The sequence below is a fragment of the Gossypium hirsutum genome, chromosome A06 (assembly GCF_007990345.1).
Source record: "Gossypium hirsutum isolate 1008001.06 chromosome A06, Gossypium_hirsutum_v2.1, whole genome shotgun sequence".
Taxonomy (NCBI): domain Eukaryota; kingdom Viridiplantae; phylum Streptophyta; class Magnoliopsida; order Malvales; family Malvaceae; genus Gossypium; species Gossypium hirsutum.
This window is the reverse complement of record NC_053429.1, coordinates 2,312,034-2,336,777: the sequence shown is the minus strand read 5'-3', so window position 1 is coordinate 2,336,777 and position 24,744 is coordinate 2,312,034. Positions and strand designations below refer to the sequence as shown.

Sequence of the window (24,744 nt, the reverse complement as noted above, 5' to 3'; positions counted from 1 at the left end):
CCCCATCATACTTTTTAAACTCTTAAATGATAGTATAGATTTTTCTAGATTTCATATAAAGAAATAAAAAGATAAAAATACCATCAAAACAATATTTATTGCTTTATAAAAATAATGATTTTTGGGTCATTTTATAACCGAATTAAGACCTATTTGATGAGTGAAATCAACTCATTCAAACTCTTAAATAACAATAGAATTATGGCACACACGATATGAGTGAAATATAGAATTGTGTAACAAATATATTTACAAAAATTGATATAAAGAACAAATGAGGCTTTGGTTGAATGGTAATAAAATATAAATATTAAAAAGACATAATGATAAATTTAACTCTTAACATATATACTTTTTGTCAATTTGGCTCTTATTTTTGTAAAGCTAGTTTTGATCCTCAGCATGTTAAAAAGAGTCAAATTTGACAATCAACCTTTTAGAAAGAGTCGAAAAATCTTTTTTTTTAACAAAAAAATGACTAAAATATTAAATTTTTAAACATGATAGCTTGTATGACAATTCACGTGTAGTTCATACTAATATTTTAATTTTTATGAACTTTTTTGGATTTGTTTTTATTTTTCTCAATACTTTTATAAATTTTAAATTATTTGTTAACGTGACATATAAGACAAATGGTGCTATGTCGGCATGAAATACACGTGAATTGTCACACGGGTTACCACGTCAACATTGTTAGAAATTAATATTTTACTTTTCATTTTCGTTAAAAAAAGCGATTTAACTCTTTTTAAAAGGTTATAGTCAAATTTAGCTCAAATAAAGAATAAGACCTAAATTGACAAAAAGTGTAAAGGTTGGGGCTAAATTTGTTATTATGTTTATTAAAAATTATGGAAGCTTGGATAAAATCTTATTATATATATTTTTCTGTATAAAAGATATAAAATAACGCCTTCAAAAGAATACAATTTACTTTGTAAAGTAAGGGTTAATGTTCGGTTGATTTGTGATGTCAATTCATGTATAATTTTTTTTATACGATTACTACTATTGTTACTAAACATAAACCACTTAATAGCTCTTAAATCGGAAGATAATACATCCTTAAGTAAATTTAAACTCATCTTTTCTTAATTATTACAATCAGCAACAATTCTATTTGAACTAAGATTGTCTGTTAACATCAATACAAACGAGGGATGCAAGTGGATGAAATACTCGTCAACCTCGTTTAGGTCCATTACCATCCAACCGCTAACGAAAAATCAACTGTTTTGGAATTGGGTTATGGGGGGGTTCCCGGTTTGGCATGGGATGTTTCCGTTGTTTCCAAAGCCACCTGTTAAATGGTCCCAAACCAAGCATGAGATGAACTGAACTCAACTTCAACCCAACTAATCTTCTTCAGTTATAGGCCCCCTAATCACAAAGAATACCATTCCTCTTCTTCTTTTCTTAATGGTGGTATTCGGTCTCAAACTTATATATGGTAAGGTAACAATTTATAAGGGGATTCATATATTTCAACATTTGTTTGTGTATGGTAAATTTTGAATTTGGATATTTAAGACCAAAGATTTTTGTCTTTACCAATTGTGTTCAGGGAAGATGGAATGGGGCTTATAGGGGTCCAACCCTCTAAAACAGTAAAAATATGTTTTGACTATTTAAATTTTATAAAATTTCAAGTTAGTAAATAATAAAATTGTACTTTAATCTTTCAAAATAATAAAATTTTGATTTGTTCTTTTAAAAAATTATAAAAATATAAACTATTAAATTGATGATATTGAATTTAAACTCTTATAAAATTATACAACTTAATTTTAACCTTTCATAGAATTTTTTTTCCGTAGGCTCTAATTGCGTGAACCTACTATCTATATTAAACTAACATAATAAAAATTAGTTGTCTTATCAATCTCAAGAACAGGTAATAGATCTTTAGGTATATCTTCAAACATCTGTATATTTATACTCTTTGTCGTAATTATCTTTACAATACGATCCGCGACTTAATTTTTCTCTCTAAGAATATGTTTTATCTTAACGTATTTTTCAGAAATACAATTTAGAGACTAATATTTTAACAAATGGTTGAAAAGAGATTGGAACCCAAAAACACGAATTTCATTCTTTATATAAAGTTAGTTTAGGAGTTGAAGCACTTTCATTTTCATTCTCGATGTCCCATTCAGGTAGATTGAAGGATGTGTTGTTGAATTTAGCAATAACGTAGTATAATAATGGGTAGAAAAGCAGCTTGTATATGCTCTTTTTTTTTATTTTTTTCTTTTGGTCCTCATTATGTAATCCCACCGTTTTTGGAAGACAAATTCTAATAAACTTCTCTAAGACGGCCATCCACCCCCCACCTAACAACTTTCCTATCACAATCATTCTTTAACACACCCCACTTTCAAATAAAATACATAGAAATTAATATAAAATTTTGTTGTTGTGATGGGCTAGGGTAGGAGACGGCTGGAAAAGGACGAGGGTTGTGCTTGTCGGATGGATTTTTTTCAAAGGAAAAAATGAAATTGAGATAGAAAGCAAAATAACTCCGAGTGGCAAAAAAGTAGGCATAGGTTGATAGAAAGGAAGCCATTGATAACTACTTCTTATGGTAGATGATTTGATTCCACTTAATATTTTTAGATGATTTATTTGTTAGTTTTATAATTAATGTTCTTGAAATTAAATTGAATTAATTGATTCGATAGATTAAATTGATAATTAATATGTGTATCGATCAGAAAAATCCTGCACTGGCAACAACGCCAATGCCAACCCATAAATAGGAGGATAATACATTTCAGTGCACTTGAACCCATGTCCTCCTGCATTAACAACAATACTCATGTCAATAGAGCTAAGACTCAACCTACATGTTAATGTTTTAATTGAATATGGAATGTTTAATTGATTTTTATATCATGATTGTTATTTATATTTTTTAAAATTTTTTTGTTAGCAATTGAAACGGTTGGACGAGGAACTAATGGCCTAATTTTTCTAATTTAGTTTAAAATATAGTATAACAAATATGATCAAAATATGAATACATCTAAATTTTTTTATAACATTAATTATTAAAGAAAACATTACTAGCATGCAATATTTTAAATACCATTATAATAAATTGAGTATACAGATTTGAGTCTCACCACGTGTAATTATCATTTGTGAATCTTCAGTCCCATCATGATTAATTATCCTCTTTAATAAAATAAAGAGAATGCGTTAATCCCAAATAAAAAAAAAAGAATTTTTAGATAAACAAAATCGTACACATCTTGTCAAATATATTTTTTTAAAATAGAGTAATGATTTCGTAACAAGTAATATGAGAGCAATTTTGATTGGCGGATTCCATTTTGAACTCCTGAACAAATGAAGTAAACAAAATAGACCAACCGTGACCGAAGAACCTATGATGAGGGTTTAAAATATTAGGTAGAGAAAAATAACACGTCAAACACTCTTAAAAAGTAAACAAAATGCATTAATTCTATATTGACAAGGAAATAGAAGGTTTTTGAACATATACGGGAATGCACCATAAATTTTATTAATGTAATTAGAAAAAAAGGATAATAACGACATGACACCATTGCCATGTGTTAAACTTCAAACAAAGATGAATTATGTTGGACGATGCTGTATTCCCTTTGGAATGAATCAATGGCAAAGCACCAGGTAGATAGAAGAAAGGTCAAAATTTCCAACATTAGAACCGCCCCCAAATCTTTTATAAGAAAAACAACACCTTAAATGTTGGTCATTGACATGATTGACATATCCACAACTTCACCCTTTTTTTCATTTTCAATCATAGCATAATTTAATAATATAAATTCCATTCCATGCCCTAAATTTTTCTCATTTTCTATTGTGGGTTTTGGCAATACATGTCGACACACACCTACCTATTAATAAATAAATATTTAGTGAAAATCTAATGATTATTTTATTGATGAAATGATATCATATAAAAGGTAAGATTGCATACATAACGTGGTTCTCGTGTTGTGTTGATTAATCCCAATAATTAAAAAAATATGAGAAGATGAAAGGGACCCAATTGAGAAATTGACCACTCAACAAAGTCAAAACTTGCCCAAGGATGGAACCATATTATTAATTATGTATACAATAATGAGACATTTTTCTCCACTTAATTGTACAAAGGAACGTCTTTTATTAAGCAAGTGGAATACATCTAAAAGGAAATTTATATTATTATAAGTTGGGATGATTTGCTGATTTTGCTCCTATTAAAGGCAAAAATAACACACTATATATAATATTTGGCATTGCCAATTGCTTGCCAAAATAGAAGAAGGTATATATGTGATCTTTTAGGTTACGTATTGGGATGTTAATCCAATAACGCAATCATGCAAAATGGGTCATGTCGATTTTAATCATGATTGTTGATATTATATCGATATAAGTTTTATTGATAGATAAATAATGTTTTAGTTTTGAGATTTTAATGGGTTGCTTATGCTTATTTATAAATGATTAATCAACTCATTTAGAATCATTCATATTTTTTAAAAAAATTTTATTTAATATTTAATAATTTTATATATACATTCCTTCTATTACCTTTAATTTCTGTGGCTGGTTAAAGTTCTAGATATAAATAACTTAACACATTTTTTTAATAATTACATTATAGTATAACTTATTTAATTTTGATATGATTTACACTACATATTAAATAAAAGAAAAGAAAAACACTGCATTATAAACTTGAAAACAAGCTTAACTGGGTTGAGTTTGAGCTTTGAATATTGAAATGCAAACTCGAGTCATTTTTTTAAAAGGATTTAATTTTTAGTCAATCCCTCCTAAATATGGGGCCGACCTTCGTGCATGAGTGGGTAGCTCGGTCTTCGAATACGTTCGGTGGTGAGAATAATTCCAGTGAGATTGAAAACATCAGTGTTGGAGTGATTAGTTACTATAATAATTAAATTAAAATTAATGGTGAGATGTTTGTTTGGATTCAAACATAGAAATGGTAACGAGGTGAAACATAGTGAAAAAGTGAAATGACTAATAAGGACATTAAATCAAGGTTCACGTATGACATTACACATTGGACTAAATTAGGTCTAAATTGAACTCTATCAAGGATGCAATCATGCCAATAAAGACCTATTTTAGACCAATCCACATGTACTTCATGCTAATTTTTTAAATTTTTATAAAATTTTTATATTTTGAATATTTTTATAAATTTTAAATTATTTATTAATATGGAATATAAGACAAATAGTGTCATGTAAGCACACATGGATTGCCACACGTGTTGCCACGCTAACATCATTAAAAAAAATATTTTAGTTAGCATTTCAATTAAAAAAGTTATTTTAATTTTTTTAAAAGTTAATGATCAATTTTAGCTAAAAAGGGAATAAAGACCAAATTGAAAAAAGATATAAATCAAGGGTGAAGCCAAAATCTTTTTTGGGTAAAATTAAATTGTATATTTTTACGATAGAAAAAGTGTAACTTTACCATTTTAATAACCTATATTTTTATAATTTTAAAAGATTAAATCAAATTTTTATCATTTTAAAGAGTTAATATATAATTTTACCATTACTAATTTAAAATTTTATAAAATTATTGAAAAAGTTTAAATAAACCTGCGAAGCCAAAATTTTCATTATACCTTATTTATAATTTTGGGGTCTGAGTTTTAAAATTGGGCCTCAATCAGGCCTGATTACTTGAGTTTCACAGTTAGTTTTGTACCAAAGCAAAAGTTGGGTAAGAAATATGTAAAGGCAAAGGAAATTATAATTTATGTGTTATAATAAATTTCTTAATAATTTATTTGGGTAAATAATCTCGTTAATTATTTTAAAATAGTGTCGTTTTTTATTTTTTTAAAAATAATTTGTGTTTAAATTACGTAGAAAATAAGTGAAAAAAATTATTGATATAACATACCCAGTTAGTTTTTTATTTTGGAGATAACAATTGAGTGTTCATTCTGAATATTTTTTTTAACTGTAGTGACTAAATTGGCAAAACAATTAAAATAACTAAAAAAAGGGACAACGTTATTTTAAAATGACTAACGAGATAATTTATCTATTTATTTTATATATTTTGACAAGGGTGATTCACACATATTCACACCTTCACAATATTTTATATATTTTAGCTCCTCTAATATTAAATTATTGGCTCAATTTTGTCGATTAATCGATATATTTTTAATTATGTATTATACATATTATATTATAAATTTATTTGAGATAATTTAAAAATAATATATACTAAGTTGATTAAATCGGTCAATTCATTTACAAAGTTAAATAATTGATAATAGATTGACAAAACCATTGTAACCAAGACCAAAACTAAATTAATCAAAATTGACTTAATTGAATGAGTTGGTTAAGTTTATTTTAAAAGAATTATGTACTCCCCTAGCAACAAACTAGCAAAAATAAGTGTTTCAAGTTCATTCGTTCACCAACAACTATACTAGCTTCTTAGTTTATAAAATACATAAAAGACAAAATTTTAATAAAGAAATTAATTTTCGTAAAATTGAGAGAAAAAATATAGAATTAGACTTATTATTTAGAAATACATATATTTGATGAAATATGGTTTCTATCTTTAAATTACGAAAAATGAAAAATGAAAATAAGGTAAAAGTATCATGGAGGCTTCTTATTAAGAGTTAAATTACATTTTGTCATATTTACTTAGAAAATAGGTAAATTAATGTCAAATTTAAGAGCAAATGTGTTATTTCTGTTAAAAATTCCATTCATTTTTACTATTAAAAATTGATGTTGCTGACGAAATAACCATACAGTTACACATGTTATCCTACGTATAGCTCATGCTGATGTATATGGACCAACTTTAAAAAAAAATGAGTGAAATTTTGAACGAAATGATCAATTTATTTTTTAATCTACCATACCAATTTACTAATTTTTTTGAATAAAAAAAAGTAAAATGTAATATCAGATTGAGTACAAGGGACTCAACAACACTTTTAACTTAAAATAATCACATTGAATATAAGAACAAAAAACAAGAAAGTCGACATAAAAAGCCATAGACAAACCAAGCACCTTTGCTTTCAACATGGTTCAAGTTCCTCGGAGATTTAACAGATTGAAAAGACTGAAACTTCAAATTCTCCTTTTGAGTCAATACGGGGCACTGAAGTCCTTTCCCTCGATGCTTTCCTTCATTCTCTTGGCTCTTCTGGCTCACGCCTCACCAATCCAATGTAAACACCCACACCCAAAAATAAACATAATCATCTTAGCCGGGCAAAGCAACATGGCCGGTCGTGGAGGAGTGTTCAACGACACCATAACCGAGACACTAACTTGGGACGGCATAGTTCCACCTGAATGCCAACCAAACCCTTCGATCCTCAGGCTAACCGCAAACCTAACATGGGTTGAAGCCCATGAACCACTCCATGCAGACATTGATTACAACAAGACAAATGGGGTTGGACCTGGAATGCCATTTGCCAGCACTGTGTTGAACAAGGACCCTAACTTTGGGGTGATAGGGTTGGTGCCTTGTGCCATCGGAGGGACTAATATAAGCCAATGGCAGAAAGGAGAGTTTTTGTATGAGCAATTGGTGAAAAGGTCTCAATTTGCAATGCAAAGTGGCGTGTATAGAGCTATGCTTTGGTATCAAGGGGAAAGTGATACAGAAAATCAACAGGATGCAGAATTGTATAAAGATAATTTGAAGAGGTTTTTCAATGATTTACGTTTTGATCTGAAAACACCTAAGCTACCAATAATCCAGGTACTATCTGTTTTTTACTGTTTTTTTTCTTCATTGATTTGATCTTTCTTAACTGGGTAAACTACATCCAAGGTCACTAAATTATTAGTAAATTTACGTTTTGATCATTCAACTTCAAAAAGTTACAAAATGATCACTAAACTATTCAAAAGTTTCAATTTAAGTCACTAGGTTGTTATATTTTTATTTAAAAAAAGTCCGGCTAGTGAATTCTAAGCGACAATTTAACAATCAGTACGATGAATTAGTACCCATCAACGAGTAGAAAAATATATATGTAGATTCATGACATTCATAGTTGTTTTATGAAAAAAATGAATTGTTGAGGAGAAAGAAATAAAGGGTTTCTGATGCAAACGGTGTGAACAGAGAAAGCCATACAATAATAATTTTAACAGTTTAGTGACTTAAATAAATTTTTTTAAATAATTTAATAATCATTTTATAACTTTTTAAAATTAAAAAACTAAAACATAAAATCATCAACAGCTTACTCTCTTAAATTTCAATTTCAACTTTGTTTTTTTTTTTTTGGTTGTTGAATAGTCAGTTCTATAAGTTGATTTAAGGAAGCAATTAATTTATTAAGCCATGAAAAACACTGTCCAATTGCTTTCATATTGTTTAAAAGACTGAAGAGAAGACAGTTGGGGGGCACATGCAATTGGTTAAGGCATCACATTTCCACATGTAGGTGGAGATTAATATATTTTAATACAAGTTGGCCAAAATTATGAATTTATTCTTACTTGCGCCACAAACAAGCAACATTTACGGGTTAAATTATATTTTCGGATAAACTAATATTTAATTTTTGAATTTCTTCATATTTTTTATTTTGATTCTTATTTTTTTTAACTACGTTAGTTTTGAAATTTATAGTATTTTCTCAATTTATCTTTTATATTTGGATTTTATTAAAGTACGATAATATGATATTTTGAAAAAGTACTATTTCATCACTTGAATTTTTTTAAAAAAAATTAAATTAATTATTTTTTTATTTTTATATTCTATATAATTTTTATAAAAAAATTTATCAAGTCATGATGTGATACAATATCAAAGTGTTACGTTATCACACCTTAATGAAATTCAAGTTCAATATTGACCAAATTAAGAAAAGTTGCTAAATTTTGCGATAAATGAGGACAAAAAAAAGTTGATGGATCAAGTTATGAAAAGTCGCCAAGTTTATATTTTTTGTGAATTTAATTTTTTTATAATTTAATTATTTTGAATTCTTTATTTTTTAAAATATGTATCTTTAGTTAAGAGGATAACTTCCCTTTAATTCCATTAAATAATTTGGTGTAGTTTACTTTTTTTTAATAATTAGGAGAGAGGGATGGAGTTGCTTGGGATTAGAGATAAGCATTCGACCGAATCGAGTGAAAAATTTTGAGTTAATCGAGTTGACGAGTCCTATTTTATCATCCTAATTTGATTTAGAATTTTTTTAATCGAATCGAGTGAAATGAAATTCGAGTTGAGTCAAATCAAGTGAAATTGTTCGAGTTAAAAATTAAATATGTCAAATTAAAATCTTATTATAATATAACTAATTTTATGTTAGATCACATAAATTTAAAACCGTATATATTTGAAAACCTTTTAAAAGTAAAATAATAATAATAATACTTTAGTATGATAAACTTGAATAATTAATTAACTTATGTAGGTCCCAAAATTATTATTCTAGATTTTTTTTTAAAAAAATTTTAACTTTCTTTTATATTTTTTAGAATTTATTTCTGAAATTTTTATAAATATTTTAAATTTTAAAAATTATTTTAATTTTTTTTGTAATTTTTGTTGAGAGAGAGACCAATTTGCTCATTTTCAAACTTGAAAGGGATCACAAGGGTATTTATACCAATATGTTATTCGAACTGTAAAATTTAACTCAATTCGAACTCGAAACTCAAATTACTTATTCGAGTTGACTCGAATAATTCGACTAACTTAAAATTCAAATTTTTTTCAATTTTTTTAAAATTGAATCTAGTTTTGCTCTTCTCTACTCGGGGATCAAACCCAAGTTCTCATACCTATAACGTAATTTTATTGTCATTGTACCAAAAGGTGACGTAATTTACTCTTTTTAAACATGAGATGATATGACATATCCACCTTAATAATTTTTTTTATAGTTAGACAAATATTATACAAATTTTTCTTTATTTTTTTAAATGTGTAAAAAAAATTATTCAATTATACAAAAAATACTTAAGTGTATATGACAGGTTATCACATATTTTATATAAAAAAAACTAAATTATTTGATGGAATTTATATAAAAAAGTTAATCTCAAAATTCAACTTCATTTTGAAAAATAAAGAAAGTAAGAAACTACAATAAAAATGAATTATATTTAAAAAAACCCAAATTTATGCTTTTATTTTGTAAAAACTTGCAAGCTAGGCTATAAAGTGGGTGGTTGTGTTGGATAGGTAGCGTTAGCTTCAGGGCCAGGGGCTTATATAGAGGAAGTGAGAGAAGCTCAGTTAAAGACAGACATGCCGTATGTGAAATGTGTGGACGGCAAGGGTCTCCCACTCGGACCAGATGGGTTGCACCTCACCACTCCAGCCCAAGTCACACTCGGCCGAATGTTGGCTCATGCTTTCCTTGGGTATTGAATGATACACCCTACTTTTCTACTTCATTTCCTTAATTGGTTTATGAGAATATTTGCTTCAAAATTTCAGATGTCTACATTTTGTAATTTCTTTTACCCTTCTGTATTCATGGTAAGTATTGATAGAGGCAATGAAATGGAATTTGTATGTCTGTTGGAATATTATCAATCGATGGCAATGAAATGGGCAGTTTGCTTATTAACATCAAAGAATCCATTAACAACTGGTTATTGACAACTAGCAATCAAGTCGTTTTTCGATCTTGTTCAATCGAAAAAAGTAGGTTAAAACTTGTTTTTGAAGAAAGTTGCCTTCTAGTCTTGTTTAATTGAAGAAAGGAGGTCAAAACTTGTTTCAAAAGTAAGTCACCACGACAGTTAAAGCAATCTGAATTCATCCAAGATCAAGTATCAAGTTTAAACAACTATTGGATCAAAATTCTTCCAAATTTGGTTGCACGGACACAAAAAATATAAAACCTGTTATTCAAGATCAAGTCTAAAGGACTCTTGAAGTAAAACCATCTATCCAAAATAAGTCTCAAAGACTCTCGGATCCGAACTCTCTCCAAACTCGTTTTCAAGATCAAGTCTTGAAGACTCTTAAAGTGGACATCATTGATTGAAAATCAAGTCTCAAATACCCTTGAATCCAATTAAATTAAATTCTCAAGCAATCATCTCATTAAACCCAATTTCAAGATCAAGTCTTGACACCTTTTGAAACGATTTAGATCCATCCAAGATTAAGTCTAGACAACCCTCAATGTTTACATGTTTTGCTAATTTGGCCCTTACTCATTTTTTGAGTTAAATTTAGCGATTAACAGTTAAAAAGAGTTAAATTATTTTTTTAATGATATTAACGTGACAACCTACGTGGTAGTCCACATGTACTTTGTATTTATATGATATTATTTGTCTTATATGTCATGTCAACAAATAATTTAAAAATTACAAAAATATTTAAATATAAAAAAATCAAAATTCAAAAAATGTATATTTCATGAAAAATAAAAAAATAATGTGAAGTACAAGCGAATTGCCATGTGGGCTGCCAGATTTAAAAAATTAACATTAGTCAATATTTTCATTAAAAAAAATCAATCCGACTCTTTTATAAAGATTGATAATCAAATTCAACTCTTGTTATAAGATTAGGGCTGTAACATCCTCAAAACCCCCTTTGTAGTAAATGATATGGGATAAAATCTTAGCGAAAAAATGCATAAGATCAAAGAAAATGAAAGTTGTAAGATATAAAAAAAAAGTTAAATCAAGAAGCAAGACATAATATATTAAATTAAGGAATGGACTAAATTGTAAATATGTGAAAAGTTTTGTGGTATAAATATAAATATGGAAAAGTTTAAGTGAAAGGACAATAGTGAAAATATCTTAAAGGTAGAAGGATGTAGAAATTAAGGAAAATGGATTAAGAAGGACCAAATTAAATAAGCAGAAAAAGTATAAGGGACTAAAATATAATTTTACCAAATTAAGTGATAATTTAAGGATAAAATTTTAAAAGATCATAAAGGGAAAAATGATCAATTATTTAATTAGATATTTTGATGATATTTTATAATTATTTAATTAGATAAATATTACTTTATTAATATTTTAATGAGATATTTTATTAATATTTTATTATAAATAACTAGTATAAAAGGAGAGAAAGATGAAGAAGAAAAAGGAGGAGGACCCTCCCATCTTTCCAACGTGAGTGAGGGAGAGAGAAGAAGAAAACTTTGCTTTCTTTACAATTTGGTCCTTCCACAAAAATTCCACCATTTTCACCTAGAATTTCAAGGAATTTTCATAACCATCAAGAGAGAAAAGTGATAAGGAGACTATGGAGAACAAGAATATCACCTTGGATTCAAGAAAATAGAAGTTTGAGGAGAGAGAAAATCAAGTTAAAGTTTGAAATCAATAGAACGAGGTAAGATTTCAATATATTTTAAGTTTGATATTATTGAAAAAGTATGAAAATGTTGTTAAAGTAAAGTTTTCTTATATAAAGTTTTATGTTCTTAATATGTTAGTGAAGAGAAATAAGAGGAATTGATGGGAAATATTGTAGAGAAAGGAAATGAGGGTGTTATAAACTTGATTATCAACATTTTGCACTAAAACAGTTTTGGACAATAGCAGTAGACTTTGAAAAATCACCAAAATTTTTATAAATCATATTAGAGGTTAATTAAACTATGAAATTAAATTATATTAAGTCTATTTTTACATAGAAGAAACGGTGTATGCAAAAAAAAATTATATTATTAGATATATGAATTTTTGTGAAACAAGATCAGATTGATTTCGGATCCCCTGTTCTGACTTTGAAATATCATTATAAATTGTACAAAAAATTTTAGGTGATGAATTTTACATTATTAAAATCTTAATGAGTCTATTTTCAAGGGAAACAAATGGTAACATGATACGAAATTTGTACTAAAAGAAATTTAATTTTTAGTGAAGAAGGGTTAGAGTTGTCAAGCAGAAGAATAGGGAAAATTTTAAAGAATTTAATGTATTAATTGGAATAAGTAAAAATTCTAAAATTTTTATGGTAAATATTTCATCGAGTCTAGTTTCAAGAATAAACAACAGATCCTAATTTTGAATTGTGTAGGCCGAGATATAAATAATTTAGTGATTGGCACTCAAATGGACAACTTTGATAAGAGTATTGTATAATTAGAAAAAAAAACCCTTAATTAATGTCACACATAGGCATGATATGTGTAGCGACGTAAAAATTTAGATTCGGTCGCTAATCGTGGCGATTTATTGAAAATTTGAAAATGGAAGTTTGATTTTGAAATAAGAAGGGAGTCGCCACCGATCCTTTTTCCTAGGTGTGATCGGGCACCTATTAGATGATTTCCTTTTTTAAAACAAAAAGAAGGCCAAGTTTAGGTCTACGTGAAAGTCCAGAGGAAAATTAAGGTTCGGGAGTCGGTTACGCTCGAGGAAGGTATTAGCACCCTCGCGACGCCCAAAATTGGTATCTTATAAACACGTGTTACCTTGATTTTCAAAAATACGAGCTCAATGTAACATTTAGCCGTGATCAGGTTAAAACACAAGAATTTTCAATTCTTTCGATTTTTTTGAGAAGGACATACCATTTTAACAAGAGCCGACAAATTCCATCCAACATAGCGATGAAATTCGATGACTTAATGTTAAATCGGTACATTGCCTTGATTATTGAAATTAATTAGAAAACAAGAATATGATTTTCGAGATAATGCAAAGCAAACTGATATGGAATAAAAATAAATAAGAGAGCCAGAAATATATTGAAGCAAATAATAAATATGACAATAATATTAAAAAAATAATAACGGTTCATGCGAGATTAAATGTAATAATAGTATCAAATACTAGAAAACAATGAATATATATACATAAAAATGATATTAAGAACATGTACGTCAAAACACACACACATATATATATAAAAGTAGTGATAATGTTAGAAATACACTATATATATTATTTGAACTATACATGAAGTGATAAAAATATATATAACTAGTAATGTTAAAGTATATACATAATAATAAATATTGAAAGATGTACGTACATAGCGTATATAAAAAAATATATATACATGATATAATATGTAAAAAGATAACATAATATTCGAAATATATGCACGATGAAAATACAATATTAAAAAGTATATACACGAAAAAATGCGAATGTAATATAATATTTAAATATTGACATAATATATACATATTGGGAATAATGATATATATAAAAAAATCCTATTACGTAAATATACACCTATATATATCAAATATATACATATATAATAAAACAGGTACTAAGATTAAGGACAATAAATAAGGATAAAAATATATACATGAAGTAGTGTGAGAAATATACACATAAATTGGTATATAAAACTAACTAATAGAGTATAGACATATACATATATATAATATAAAAAATGTATGCACATAATGTATAAAAGGGAATATATGCGTGTAAATATATATACATAAGATCGTATAAAAATATATAACAATGATACTAAAGTGTAGATGTAATATATATCAAAACATAACATAATATTAGAAATATACATGCATAATATGGGATTATTTACATAATATAAAAACATATATAATGTAGTATTAAAATATATGCGCAATATATATACATATTAAAGATAAAAAGAACTATCGATACTACTTCACAAATATATACACATATACTAAAATATACATAATAATATATAAAGTATAATATTAAAAAAACATGTATATGATATATGAATAATATATATATAATATAATATTAATAAAAATACATATATATGTAATACATATTAAAAGAATACATATAATATACATATATTTCAAAAAAGATAATAATAATATTAAAGAGTAACTATTAATTATGTTACATAAAGTATATATATAAATAATAATGGTGCTAGGAATATACTATAATAATATAAAGATACATAAATATTAATGCATGTTCATAATAATAAAATACGGTATTAAAAGCTTATATACATAATAGTATATATACATACATATAATATAGTGGTAAAATAGCTATGTAATATATACATAATAATAAAAATATATACTTAACATAATATAAAAATTTGTATATATACAATATATATATTATGAATAAGAGTGTTATTAAAAAAAACTATAAATATATAAAAGTGTGCATATATATATGTGAATATTAATTGAAACTAAAATAATGTTAATTATAGTAGAAATATACTTAATAATAATAAGAATAATAGTAATAATATAATAATAAATATATATAAAAATAGAATGATGAAATTAATTATTAAAGTACCAAAATAATAAAAAAGGACTAAATCGAAAACAAAATATAAAGCACAGGATAGATTCTAAAATAAAAATAAAAGAGAAGGACTTATTTGAACATGCGTGAAACAAAGGGGGATCAAAAGCGTAATATTCCCAGTTATTAAAACGCTGCGCATTGAAAGGGACCAATTTGTAAAATCGATTAAATTTTAGGGTCGATCTGTAATCCAAAGATAACTTGATTGCGAAAGATAAAATTGCGGAAGGACCAATTGCATAAATATACCATTGAGTTAAAAACACGCGGATCCTGAGGAGGGTTCGGGTTGAACGGGCCGGGCATGGTGAAACGACGTCGTTTTGGGGCTTAAGTACAGCCCCCAAAACGACGTCGTTTCGGAGGGCTATAAATAGGCCCATTTTCAGAAAAAAAAATTCATTTGTGAAGGGGGGAAAGAAAAAAAGAAAAGAAGGGAGAGAAAGAGAGAGGAGGGAGAAGGGAGGGAAATCTGGCCAGGGGGCCGGTCACCGGCCGATCATCGGCTGCCGTCTGTCGCTAGCACCGGCCACCGTACACGGTGGTCGGAAAGGTAAAAATTCGCCTCTTTTTTTTTATTTTTTTACGTTTTATAATATTATTTTTATTTATATTTATGTATTTAGATATGGAAAAAAATCGAAAATGAACAGAAAATAAAAAAGGAGATTCACCTTAGGATTTGGTCTGATTCGATGATGTTCCACTGTTTTGATATTTTGGAATTGTTTTTGTGTTTAATTCACTAGTATTGATTAGAGGTGTGCATGGGCCGGGCGGCCCGGCTCGGCCCAAAAGCCCGCCGGAAAAATGGGAGGGTTTGAGTAAAAATATAGGCCCAAAAAATGGGCTTGGACAAAAAACGAGGCCTGTTTAGAAAATGGGCCGGGCCTCAGGTAGGATTTTTTTGGCCCGGGCCCGGCCCGATTTTAATATTAAATTATTTTTTAAAAAAATTATTTTTAATTTTAAGTAACTTTAGTATTTTACTTTACTCTTTTTCTTGTTTTTAATGTTATTTTAATATTGTAAAACTTTTGTTATTAATATAATTTAGTTCTTAATTTAATTTTAATTTGTTTCAATTTTTCAATTTTAATATAATTACTTTTTATTTTATTTTTAATTTATGTATTATTTTAAGAATTATTTTAGTCTTATTTTTTATTTGTTTTTTGCTTTAATATTTATTTTTATGTTTTAAATGTATTTGATTTATTATATTTTAAAGTTTTTTATTTAATAAAAAAAAGCAATTTTTTTAAATATGGCCGGGCCGGGCCGGGCCGGGCTCGGGCCTATCATTTTTTCCCGGGCCGGGCATGGAAAAATTTCTAGGCCCATATTGCGGGCCGGGCCCGAGCCTTGAAAACGGGCTGAAATTTTTTTATGGGCCCGGCCCATGCACACCTCTAGTATTGATGCAAAAAATAAAGAAAAATCCCTTTTTGTCTTGATAGCCAAAATCCCTTTATTTTTTACAGCCTTTTATTCGGGTTTTATAACCCTTTTACAAATATTTTTTTATTATTTCTGTCTCTTCTTGCAGGTATTGGGGCGGTGGAGCAGAGCTGGTGGCACCAGGGGATGGTGACCGGTGCTGGTGTCAGAGGGCAGGTGGGGGTAAGTTCAGCTAAGGGGTGATTAGGGTTAGGTGTTTTTTTGTTTCTGATTTGGGCTTTTGGGTTTTGGGTTAGGTTGGGTTAGCTTAGGTGGGCTCGGGTAGGTTCGGTTATTGGGTCGTATTTGGGTTTGGTTGTTGGGCTCCGGGTTTTGATGGGTTTAGGGATTGGGTTTAATGGGTTTAAGTGGGTCTGATGAGTTTGTAAGGGGTTGAGGGTGTAAAATGGGCTATTCGGGTTTGGGTAATTGGGCTAATGTTGTAAACGGGCTTGTAAAATGTAAATGGGTCATGGGGTTAAATTGGCCTACAACAATATGTTAAGAGAAAAAGATTTATGTATATATAAAAAATATATTAAGGATATGGAATGGAGAGGAGGAGGCAAAATAATAGAAGAGTGATATAATAAGAAATTGTTGTAAATAATGGACTTGAAAATACATAAAATAAATTCAAATGCTTTGTTAGGTACTAAGTATGTTGTCCTAATTAATAAATTAATAGGTATATATATATTGACATTAGTCATGGTATGTAGAAAAAATAAATTATATTTGTAAGCGTGAATCCTCTAATAGACTTATTTGTAAAACTTTGATAATTGTGTCAATTTTATACGCCTTGTTATTTTTGATTGAATATCATGTTATATTATGTGGACTTGAAACTATAAATACTTAAATGTGAATGATTTGCCATGTGAAATGAGTTGGATTGATTGAATTTTGAGCTTTGAAAAAGGACTTGGATGTTAAAAACTTAAAATATGGTAAAACATGGGAAATAGAATTCTTGACGTGATGACGGAGGAACCACGTCACGACGACATAAGTCAATTTGTAAAGTCGTAATGAGGAATCCTCTGATGTCGCGATGTCACCCTTAAATTTTGAAAGCCTTTCACTCTAGTTCATATTTCTCTTTAGACTATTTTAAAAGCTGTAATAAACCCGTATAAGACTCGAAAATAATACTAAGGCATATTAAAAGCTTAAATTGATCAAGGTGATTAAATAAGTATTCAGAATGAAACAAAATTGACTATTGTTGCTTCAGCAACAAATATAGCATTTCGATATATTGACCTGACAGTCAGGTTGGGTACAGAGGGTGTTACAAGGGCCAAATTTAACTTAAAAAAAAAGATTTAAATAGACAAAAGGATGTAAATATTAAAGGTTAAATTTATTATTTTTGGTAAGGGGATTAAATTTATTATTATTCCTTGATTTAAAAGCATATTACAAAGGTGAATTTTAAAGTTTGTTGGCCATTTAATATGCTTTTTCCTTTACACCCATGATTAAAATTTCTAATTTTAATTCTTTCCAAAAAAAAAAAGAAGAAGAAAATTCCAATTTTAATTTGTCAAAATAATAAATACCCTTATTGAAATCCCTTGCCTAAATAAGGCAAATCACATCTGTCTTTTTAATTGTTAAAAATCCTATCAAATTTATTATTCCTATAAAAGAACAAACAAAGCTTTACTCTTTTTTTTTCAGTATCTTCACTTACAACATGTCCAACATGTTCAAGTTGATGACATGGTTCTCTATGTTGTGTGTTACCGGTTCAACTTTAGTTTTAGGGCGAAATAACACCGCAAAGGACATATTTATCCTAGCAGGACAAAGTAACATGGCCGGCCGGGGTGGTGTCAATCATGGGAAGTGGGACGGTAACATCCCGCCTGAATGCAAACCAAAGCGGTCCATCCTCCGCTTCACCGCGAACCTTGATTGGGAAGTAGCAAGGGAACCCCTACATGTAGACATTGATATAGGAAAGGTTTGTGGGGTTGGACCTGGGATGGCATTCGCTAACGAGATCATTCGATCACACAGGTCCAGAACCGGCATCATCGGCTTGGTCCCTTGTGCTGTTGGTGGGACTTCCATAAACAAATGGGGAAAAGGAAGCCGTTTGTATGATCAATTGGTGAAACGAGCCAATGAGGCATTGAAGGATGGTGGTGGAACCATAAGGGCCATATTGTGGTTTCAAGGTGAGAGTGATACAGTTAATAAAGATGATGCTGAGACATATAAAGGGAAGATGGTGATGCTCATTGAGGACTTGTGTTTGGATCTTAATCTCCCCTCTCTACCTTTTATCCAGGTCTTTGTCTCTCTTCAATTGTTTACTTATGCTTGATTTAAGGTCAAATTCTTGTTTTGGTCCCTCTATTATGTTAATTGGAGATTTAATCCCTATACTTAAATTTAGCATAATTAGGTCATTCTATTTTTATAATGTTATTATTAGTTAGTTCAAACTGTTAACAACTGCGAATTCAAGGGGCATACATGGGTCTTGGCTCCCAAAAATGGAAACTTGGTTTTTAATACTTCTATAAATGATGAAATTAAAAGTTTATATAGGTAAAATTGCACTTTGGTCTAAAAATGAAAAGGTTTCTATTTAATCCCTTCAAAAATGAAGAAATCATAAGGTAATACATGATAAAATTACATTTTGTTCTCTCTAAAACTTTATAATTCAATTCCGACTACACTAAATGAATTTCTAGATTTGCCCCTAACACTATTAATTATTTCCATTAAAGTTCTAGCGTGATGTCCAATTGACATGTAAATTGTTTTTAGAAAAATTGCGCGCAAACAATTTAACGGGAACAGTCAAAGTTGGTAAAAATTTGAATTAACAAAAAACATCATAAAAGTAGAACGATAAAATTATGCTAAAATAAAGAGTTATATCTTTCAGTTTAAATATAGTAGAGCTACCAAAGTCAGAATGAATCGGATTATTGATTGGTTGAAGTTAATATCAGGTCGTACTTGCCTCCGGAGAAGGTACAATTACAAATATAGAGATGGTGAGAAAAGCTCAAATGGGGATAAAGATGAAGAATGTAAAGTGTGTGGATGCCAAGGGGTTGCCTCTAAATGCAGATAATCTTCACCTTACTACCATGTCAGAGGTCAAGCTTGGTCTCAAATTGGCTTATGCTTTTCTCCTTTCTTTTTCCCATTTTCATTGATCAAATCACTTTGTCAAATTACTACTAACACTAGTAATTAAAGAAGAAAAGATCAATCTCCATTTTGCATGCATGTTGAATAAGTTCACTGTTTGGTGGAAGTCCCAATCAATCCAATACATATCCTTGACTACAAGGGAAGAATCAAAACTGGATTTTGGCACAACTTGTTAAACGATTTCTTTCCTTGCCTCGTTTCACTTTTTCAAAAGAAAAACACATTTCATTTCACATTAAAAAACTTTAAATAACCCAAAATTTGTACAAATCCATGCACTCACATTAAAAAAATTATATATTGATAGTAGATTGGGTTTTGATATAAATTTGTAAATCCGATTTAATTAATTTGAATATAAATTTAATAATCTGATTTAATAACGAAAATCGCTATCCCGTATTCCCTTAACTCAAACTTAAAAAATGATTCGAAAATGTAATCCAAAATGGTACAAATTAAAAGTGTCAAATTTGAATGAAAAAATCCAAAACTGATCAAGACTTAGAAATGTCCTGGCAAAAAACTTAAGTAATTCAAATAAAAAAATACCCTAAATTCAGAACAATTCAAACTGAAATTAACTCGAATTTAAAATGATTTAAACTCTCGTATGATATGAAATTGAAATAACTTGATTAAAAATGCTCGGCTGACAAACTTGAGTGACACAAATTAAAAATAACCCGAATTCAAAATCATCAAAATTAAAATTAACTCAAACGCAGGACGATGTGTAACTCAAAAAAATTAAAATTAACTCTCAACTTGAAGCCAACCCTATCTTTCAATTGACAAACGTAATAACAAGACGTTGGCATTTCACTAAAAGTCCTTAAAAAATAAACAAAAATATAAGATAAATTACTTTTAAGGTCATTAAACTATTAATAAAATTATATTTTGGTCACGAAATTTTAAAAAATTATAGAACAATTATTTAATTATTCAAAAATTTTCATTTTAATCACTAAAATTTGAGATAGTTGAGCTAAAAAGTTTTATTTTAAAAATCAAAATAACATACTTAGAAACTAGTAATACAAAAAAAATTAATGCAAAACTAAAACAATTTGACGGCTTGTTGGTTTGACTCGTTGGATTAAAAATTATTAAAAATTTTAAAAACTTAATTCAACCTATTTTTTGACATATTCAACTATTTTAATTCAACCGGTTTAATAATAATTTTTGGACCGATACTCGACAGGTTTTATCCCATTCAAACATCATTGAATTTATTTAATTAAACCGAATTCACATGTGATAACAGAAGTAACGAACTGAAACAGCTGTTGGTTATTAGAACATTGCTAATTTTAGAACCTCAAATTCTTTTTTTTTTCTTTTTAAATTTATCCATCTGAAAAGGGGGTCAACGTGTCGTGAATACAACACTGGTACACACTGAGAGAAAGTGAGGGGAGAGCCAATAAGCAATGTCTGTAATATCTTCATCGAACCTGACGATCTCCCTCAACACAACTATCTCTCTGTCATGGCGCTCTTCTCTTCCTTCTCGAGCCATCTTTCCCCGCCCCAAAAAACCCAAAACCCTCGTAGTCCTAGCCACCGCTTTGGGCGCAAAACCCACCGTCCTCGTGGCTGAAAAGATCGGTGACGCCGGTATCCAACTGCTCAAAACTTTCGCCAACGTCGACTGCTCTTACAACTTAAGTCCCGAAGAGCTTTGTACCAAGATTTCACTTTGTGATGCTCTGATAGTGAGGAGTGGAACCAAGGTGACCCGAGAAGTGTTTGAATCGGCTATGGGTAGGCTAAAGGTTGTGGGCAGAGCTGGTGTTGGGATTGATAATGTGGATATATCGGCTGCTACGGAACATGGGTGCCTCGTTGTTAATGCGCCTACAGCCAATACTATTGCTGCTGCGGAACATGGGATTGCTTTGCTTACTGCTGTTTCCAGGAATGTTGCCCAGGCTGATGCTTCTGTCAAAGCCGGTTTGTTTTGTTACTCATTTAATTTCATTCAGGCATTTCTTCAAACAGTTTGTGTGCTATTCTTTGTTTGTGTGTGTTTTAAAATTTAGAATTTGTTCTATAGTTATAAATTGTTACTTGTTTATTGTATTAGTATGACTGTTGGTATTTCATAAAGAAGCTTAAAACTTGAAAGTTAATATTTTGTCAATGGTTTTAAATTGTACAGGGAAATGGGAGAGAAACAAGTATGTAGGGGTATCTCTTGTGGGGAAAACACTTGCTGTAATGGGGTTTGGGAAAGTTGGTTCTGAAGTAGCCAGGCGTGCTAAGGGACTTGGAATGCAAGTAATTGCACATGATCCTTATGCACCAGCAGACCGTGCTCGTGCCATTGGTGTGGAGCTAGTGTCATTTGGAGAAGCATTAACAACTGCTGATTTCATCTCCTTGCACATGCCTCTCACTCCTGCTACATCCAAAATGTTCAATGATGAAACTTTTTCTCGAGTGAAGAAAGGGGTTCGTATCATCAACGTCGCCCGTGGTGGTGTTATTGATGAGGAAGCTTTACTACGAGCCTTAGATTCCGGGGTTGTTGCTCAGGTATGTGTACATTTTCAAGTAAGTACTACATAATTGGAGAGTTGGTAATGTTTGGTTCTTTTTGCAGGCAGCACTTGATGTATTCACTGAAGAACCTCCTCCACAAGAGAATAAGTTAGTGAGGCATGAAAATGTGACTGTAACTCCTCATCTTGGTGCTAGTACCACTGAGGCTCAGGTACTTGTTTGAGGTGGAGTCCCTTGTACTAAAGTCAAGATACATTTTTGTACTTTTTCTCAAAAAATGGGTAAATTAATATTTGAACGTTAGATGAAAAAATAAACTACTCCTTTTTGTTAAAAATTTTATTTATTTTTACTGTTAAAAATGATTATTGTACACTAGCATACGTATAGATAAAATTTTTAATAAAAAGACCAGTTTACTAATTTGCCCATTTTTTAAATATAGAGAGTAAAATACAATCCGACTAATATAAAGACTTTATGGTAATTATACCACCTGCTTGACTATTTAATTTGGCTTCTACCCTTTTCTTTACCTCTTCCTTCTATTGGTTTTATTGCCTTATATTATGACCAGGAAGGTGTGGCCCTTGAAATTGCTGAAGCAGTTGTTGGGGCTTTGAGAGGGGAACTTGCTGCCACTGCTGTAAATGCCCCAATGGTTCCTGCTGAGGTACCATTTCTCAATTGTCTTTTGAGTAACCATACTAGTATTTACCTAACAATTAATAAATTTCTTTTTAGTAACTTAATTATGAAAAGTTACAAAATGGTCACTCAACTATTATTAAATTCTTTTTGAGTCATTCAACTATGAAAAGTTACAAAATAATTACCCAACTATTCAATTTGTCTTTTTTTGTCATCAGTAGGCTAACTGTGATAACTTTTAAAATTGATATAATAGCAACTTTAACCTTTAACATTTATACATTGTGTCAATTTAGTCTTGATTCTAAAAATCTAAACCTTCAACATTTGCACATTGTGCAATTTGATCTTTTTTGCAGTTTAGCTTTTCTTTGTAACCCTTTCACTTAAAAAGCTAAAAAAATAAATTTAACAGCTAATTTGATTAAAAATATATATAAAAAAGAAAACACTCAAAAATCCAAGATAATATTTTTATCTATTCTCATTCTTTTAAAATTAACCCTCATCGTTACAAAGAAAAATAAAACTGCAAAAAAAAGATTAAGTTACACTTTGTGGGAATGATGTGGGTTAACTGATTATAGAATCAAGATTAAATTAGCATAATTTTTGAATGTCAAGGGTTAAAGTTACTATAATGCCAATTTTAAAAATTGCCCTCGTTAGTTACGGGTGATTAAAAAAAAGAGACAAAATTGAATAATTGAGTGATCATTTCGTAACATTTCATAGTTGAGTAATAAAAATTGAAATGGTAACTACTAGTGTAGTTTACCCTTGTCGTTTCTAGGGAATCATATGTTGCATTTCAACTTTTCTTGTGCCAATATTACAGGTCCTGTTAGAACTTTCACCATATGTTGCACTCACTGAGAAGCTAGGTAGATTGGCAGTGCAATTGGTTGCTGGTGGAAGTGGTGTGAAGTTTGTAAAGGTGACTTATGCCTCAACTAGAGGTCCAGATGATCTTGATACTCGGTTGCTCCGAGCTATGGTTACCAAGGGTTTAATTGAGCCTGTATCTAGTGTTTTTGTCAACTTAGTGAATGCAGACTTCATAGCTAAACAAAGAGGACTTCGGCTAACTGAAGAGCGTATAGTATTAGACGGTTCACCCGAGAAACCACTCGAGTTCATCCAGGTTCGAATAGCCAATGTCGAATCTAAATTCGTTAGTGCCATTTCAAACTCGGGTGAGATCACAGTTGAAGGAAGGGTGAAAGATGGGAAACCCCATTTGACCAAAGTTGGATCCTTTGGTGTTGATGTAAGCCTTGAAGGAAGTATTGTACTTTGTAGGCAAAGTGATCAACCTGGGATCATTGGAAAAGTGGGGAATATTATAAGTGAAGAAAATGTAAATGTAAATTTCATGAGTGTTGGTAGGATTGCACCAGGAAAACAAGCTGTAATGACAATTGGTCTGGATGAGGAACCTAGTAGAGATGCATTAAAGAAAATAGGAGAAATTACAGCTGTGGAAGAGTTTGTCTTCCTAAAGTTGTAAATACATGGGTCACACATCATGATGGGTTTTTGACAGCCATAAATCTCAAAAGAATTAGTGTGTAATTATCTTCCGGTAAAATGAATATGAAGATATCTCGATTCCGTACCATCATCATGTTGAGATCTTCGTTACTAATACTGTTTA

The 24,744-nt window shown here is 29.6% G+C and overlaps 3 protein-coding genes across 3 annotated transcripts; all 3 read left to right on the top strand.

Moving 5' to 3' along the window:
• Nucleotides 1-6,895: 6,895 nt before the first annotated feature.
• On the top strand, nucleotides 6,896-10,595 carry LOC107930532 (probable carbohydrate esterase At4g34215). The gene is made up of 2 exons (XM_016862203.2): nucleotides 6,896-7,788; nucleotides 10,243-10,595. Exons 1-2 carry the CDS (start codon nucleotides 7,099-7,101, stop codon nucleotides 10,429-10,431), a joined length of 879 nt encoding a protein of 292 aa, XP_016717692.1. The 5' UTR covers nucleotides 6,896-7,098; the 3' UTR covers nucleotides 10,432-10,595.
• Nucleotides 10,596-18,267: 7,672 nt separating this feature from the next.
• On the top strand, nucleotides 18,268-20,074 carry LOC107930588 (probable carbohydrate esterase At4g34215). The gene is made up of 2 exons (XM_016862253.2): nucleotides 18,268-19,038; nucleotides 19,715-20,074. Exons 1-2 carry the CDS (start codon nucleotides 18,439-18,441, stop codon nucleotides 19,922-19,924), a joined length of 810 nt encoding a protein of 269 aa, XP_016717742.2. The 5' UTR covers nucleotides 18,268-18,438; the 3' UTR covers nucleotides 19,925-20,074.
• A 1,113-nt stretch (nucleotides 20,075-21,187) lies between these two features.
• On the top strand, nucleotides 21,188-24,705 carry LOC107930587 (D-3-phosphoglycerate dehydrogenase 3, chloroplastic). The gene is made up of 5 exons (XM_041114837.1): nucleotides 21,188-21,884; nucleotides 22,093-22,469; nucleotides 22,537-22,647; nucleotides 23,014-23,109; nucleotides 23,926-24,705. Exons 1-5 carry the CDS (start codon nucleotides 21,362-21,364, stop codon nucleotides 24,595-24,597), a joined length of 1,779 nt encoding a protein of 592 aa, XP_040970771.1. The 5' UTR covers nucleotides 21,188-21,361; the 3' UTR covers nucleotides 24,598-24,705.
• Nucleotides 24,706-24,744: the final 39 nt, after the last annotated feature.

Excerpts from the sequence above, each read along its gene's own strand:
- LOC107930588 (XM_016862253.2), top strand. The coding sequence starts at position 18,439 with ATGTCCAACATGTTCAAGTTGATGACATGGTTCTCTATGTTGTGTGTT. Across the intron at positions 19,039-19,714 it reads CCTCTCTACCTTTTATCCAG|GTCGTACTTGCCTCCGGAGA; the intron begins GTCTTTGTCTCT and ends AGTTAATATCAG.
- LOC107930587 (XM_041114837.1), top strand. The coding sequence starts at position 21,362 with ATGTCTGTAATATCTTCATCGAACCTGACGATCTCCCTCAACACAACT. Across the intron at positions 22,648-23,013 it reads CTAGTACCACTGAGGCTCAG|GAAGGTGTGGCCCTTGAAAT; the intron begins GTACTTGTTTGA and ends TATTATGACCAG. Across the intron at positions 23,110-23,925 it reads CCCCAATGGTTCCTGCTGAG|GTCCTGTTAGAACTTTCACC; the intron begins GTACCATTTCTC and ends CCAATATTACAG.
- LOC107930532 (XM_016862203.2), top strand. The coding sequence starts at position 7,099 with ATGGTTCAAGTTCCTCGGAGATTTAACAGATTGAAAAGACTGAAACTT. Across the intron at positions 7,789-10,242 it reads CTAAGCTACCAATAATCCAG|GTAGCGTTAGCTTCAGGGCC; the intron begins GTACTATCTGTT and ends TGTGTTGGATAG.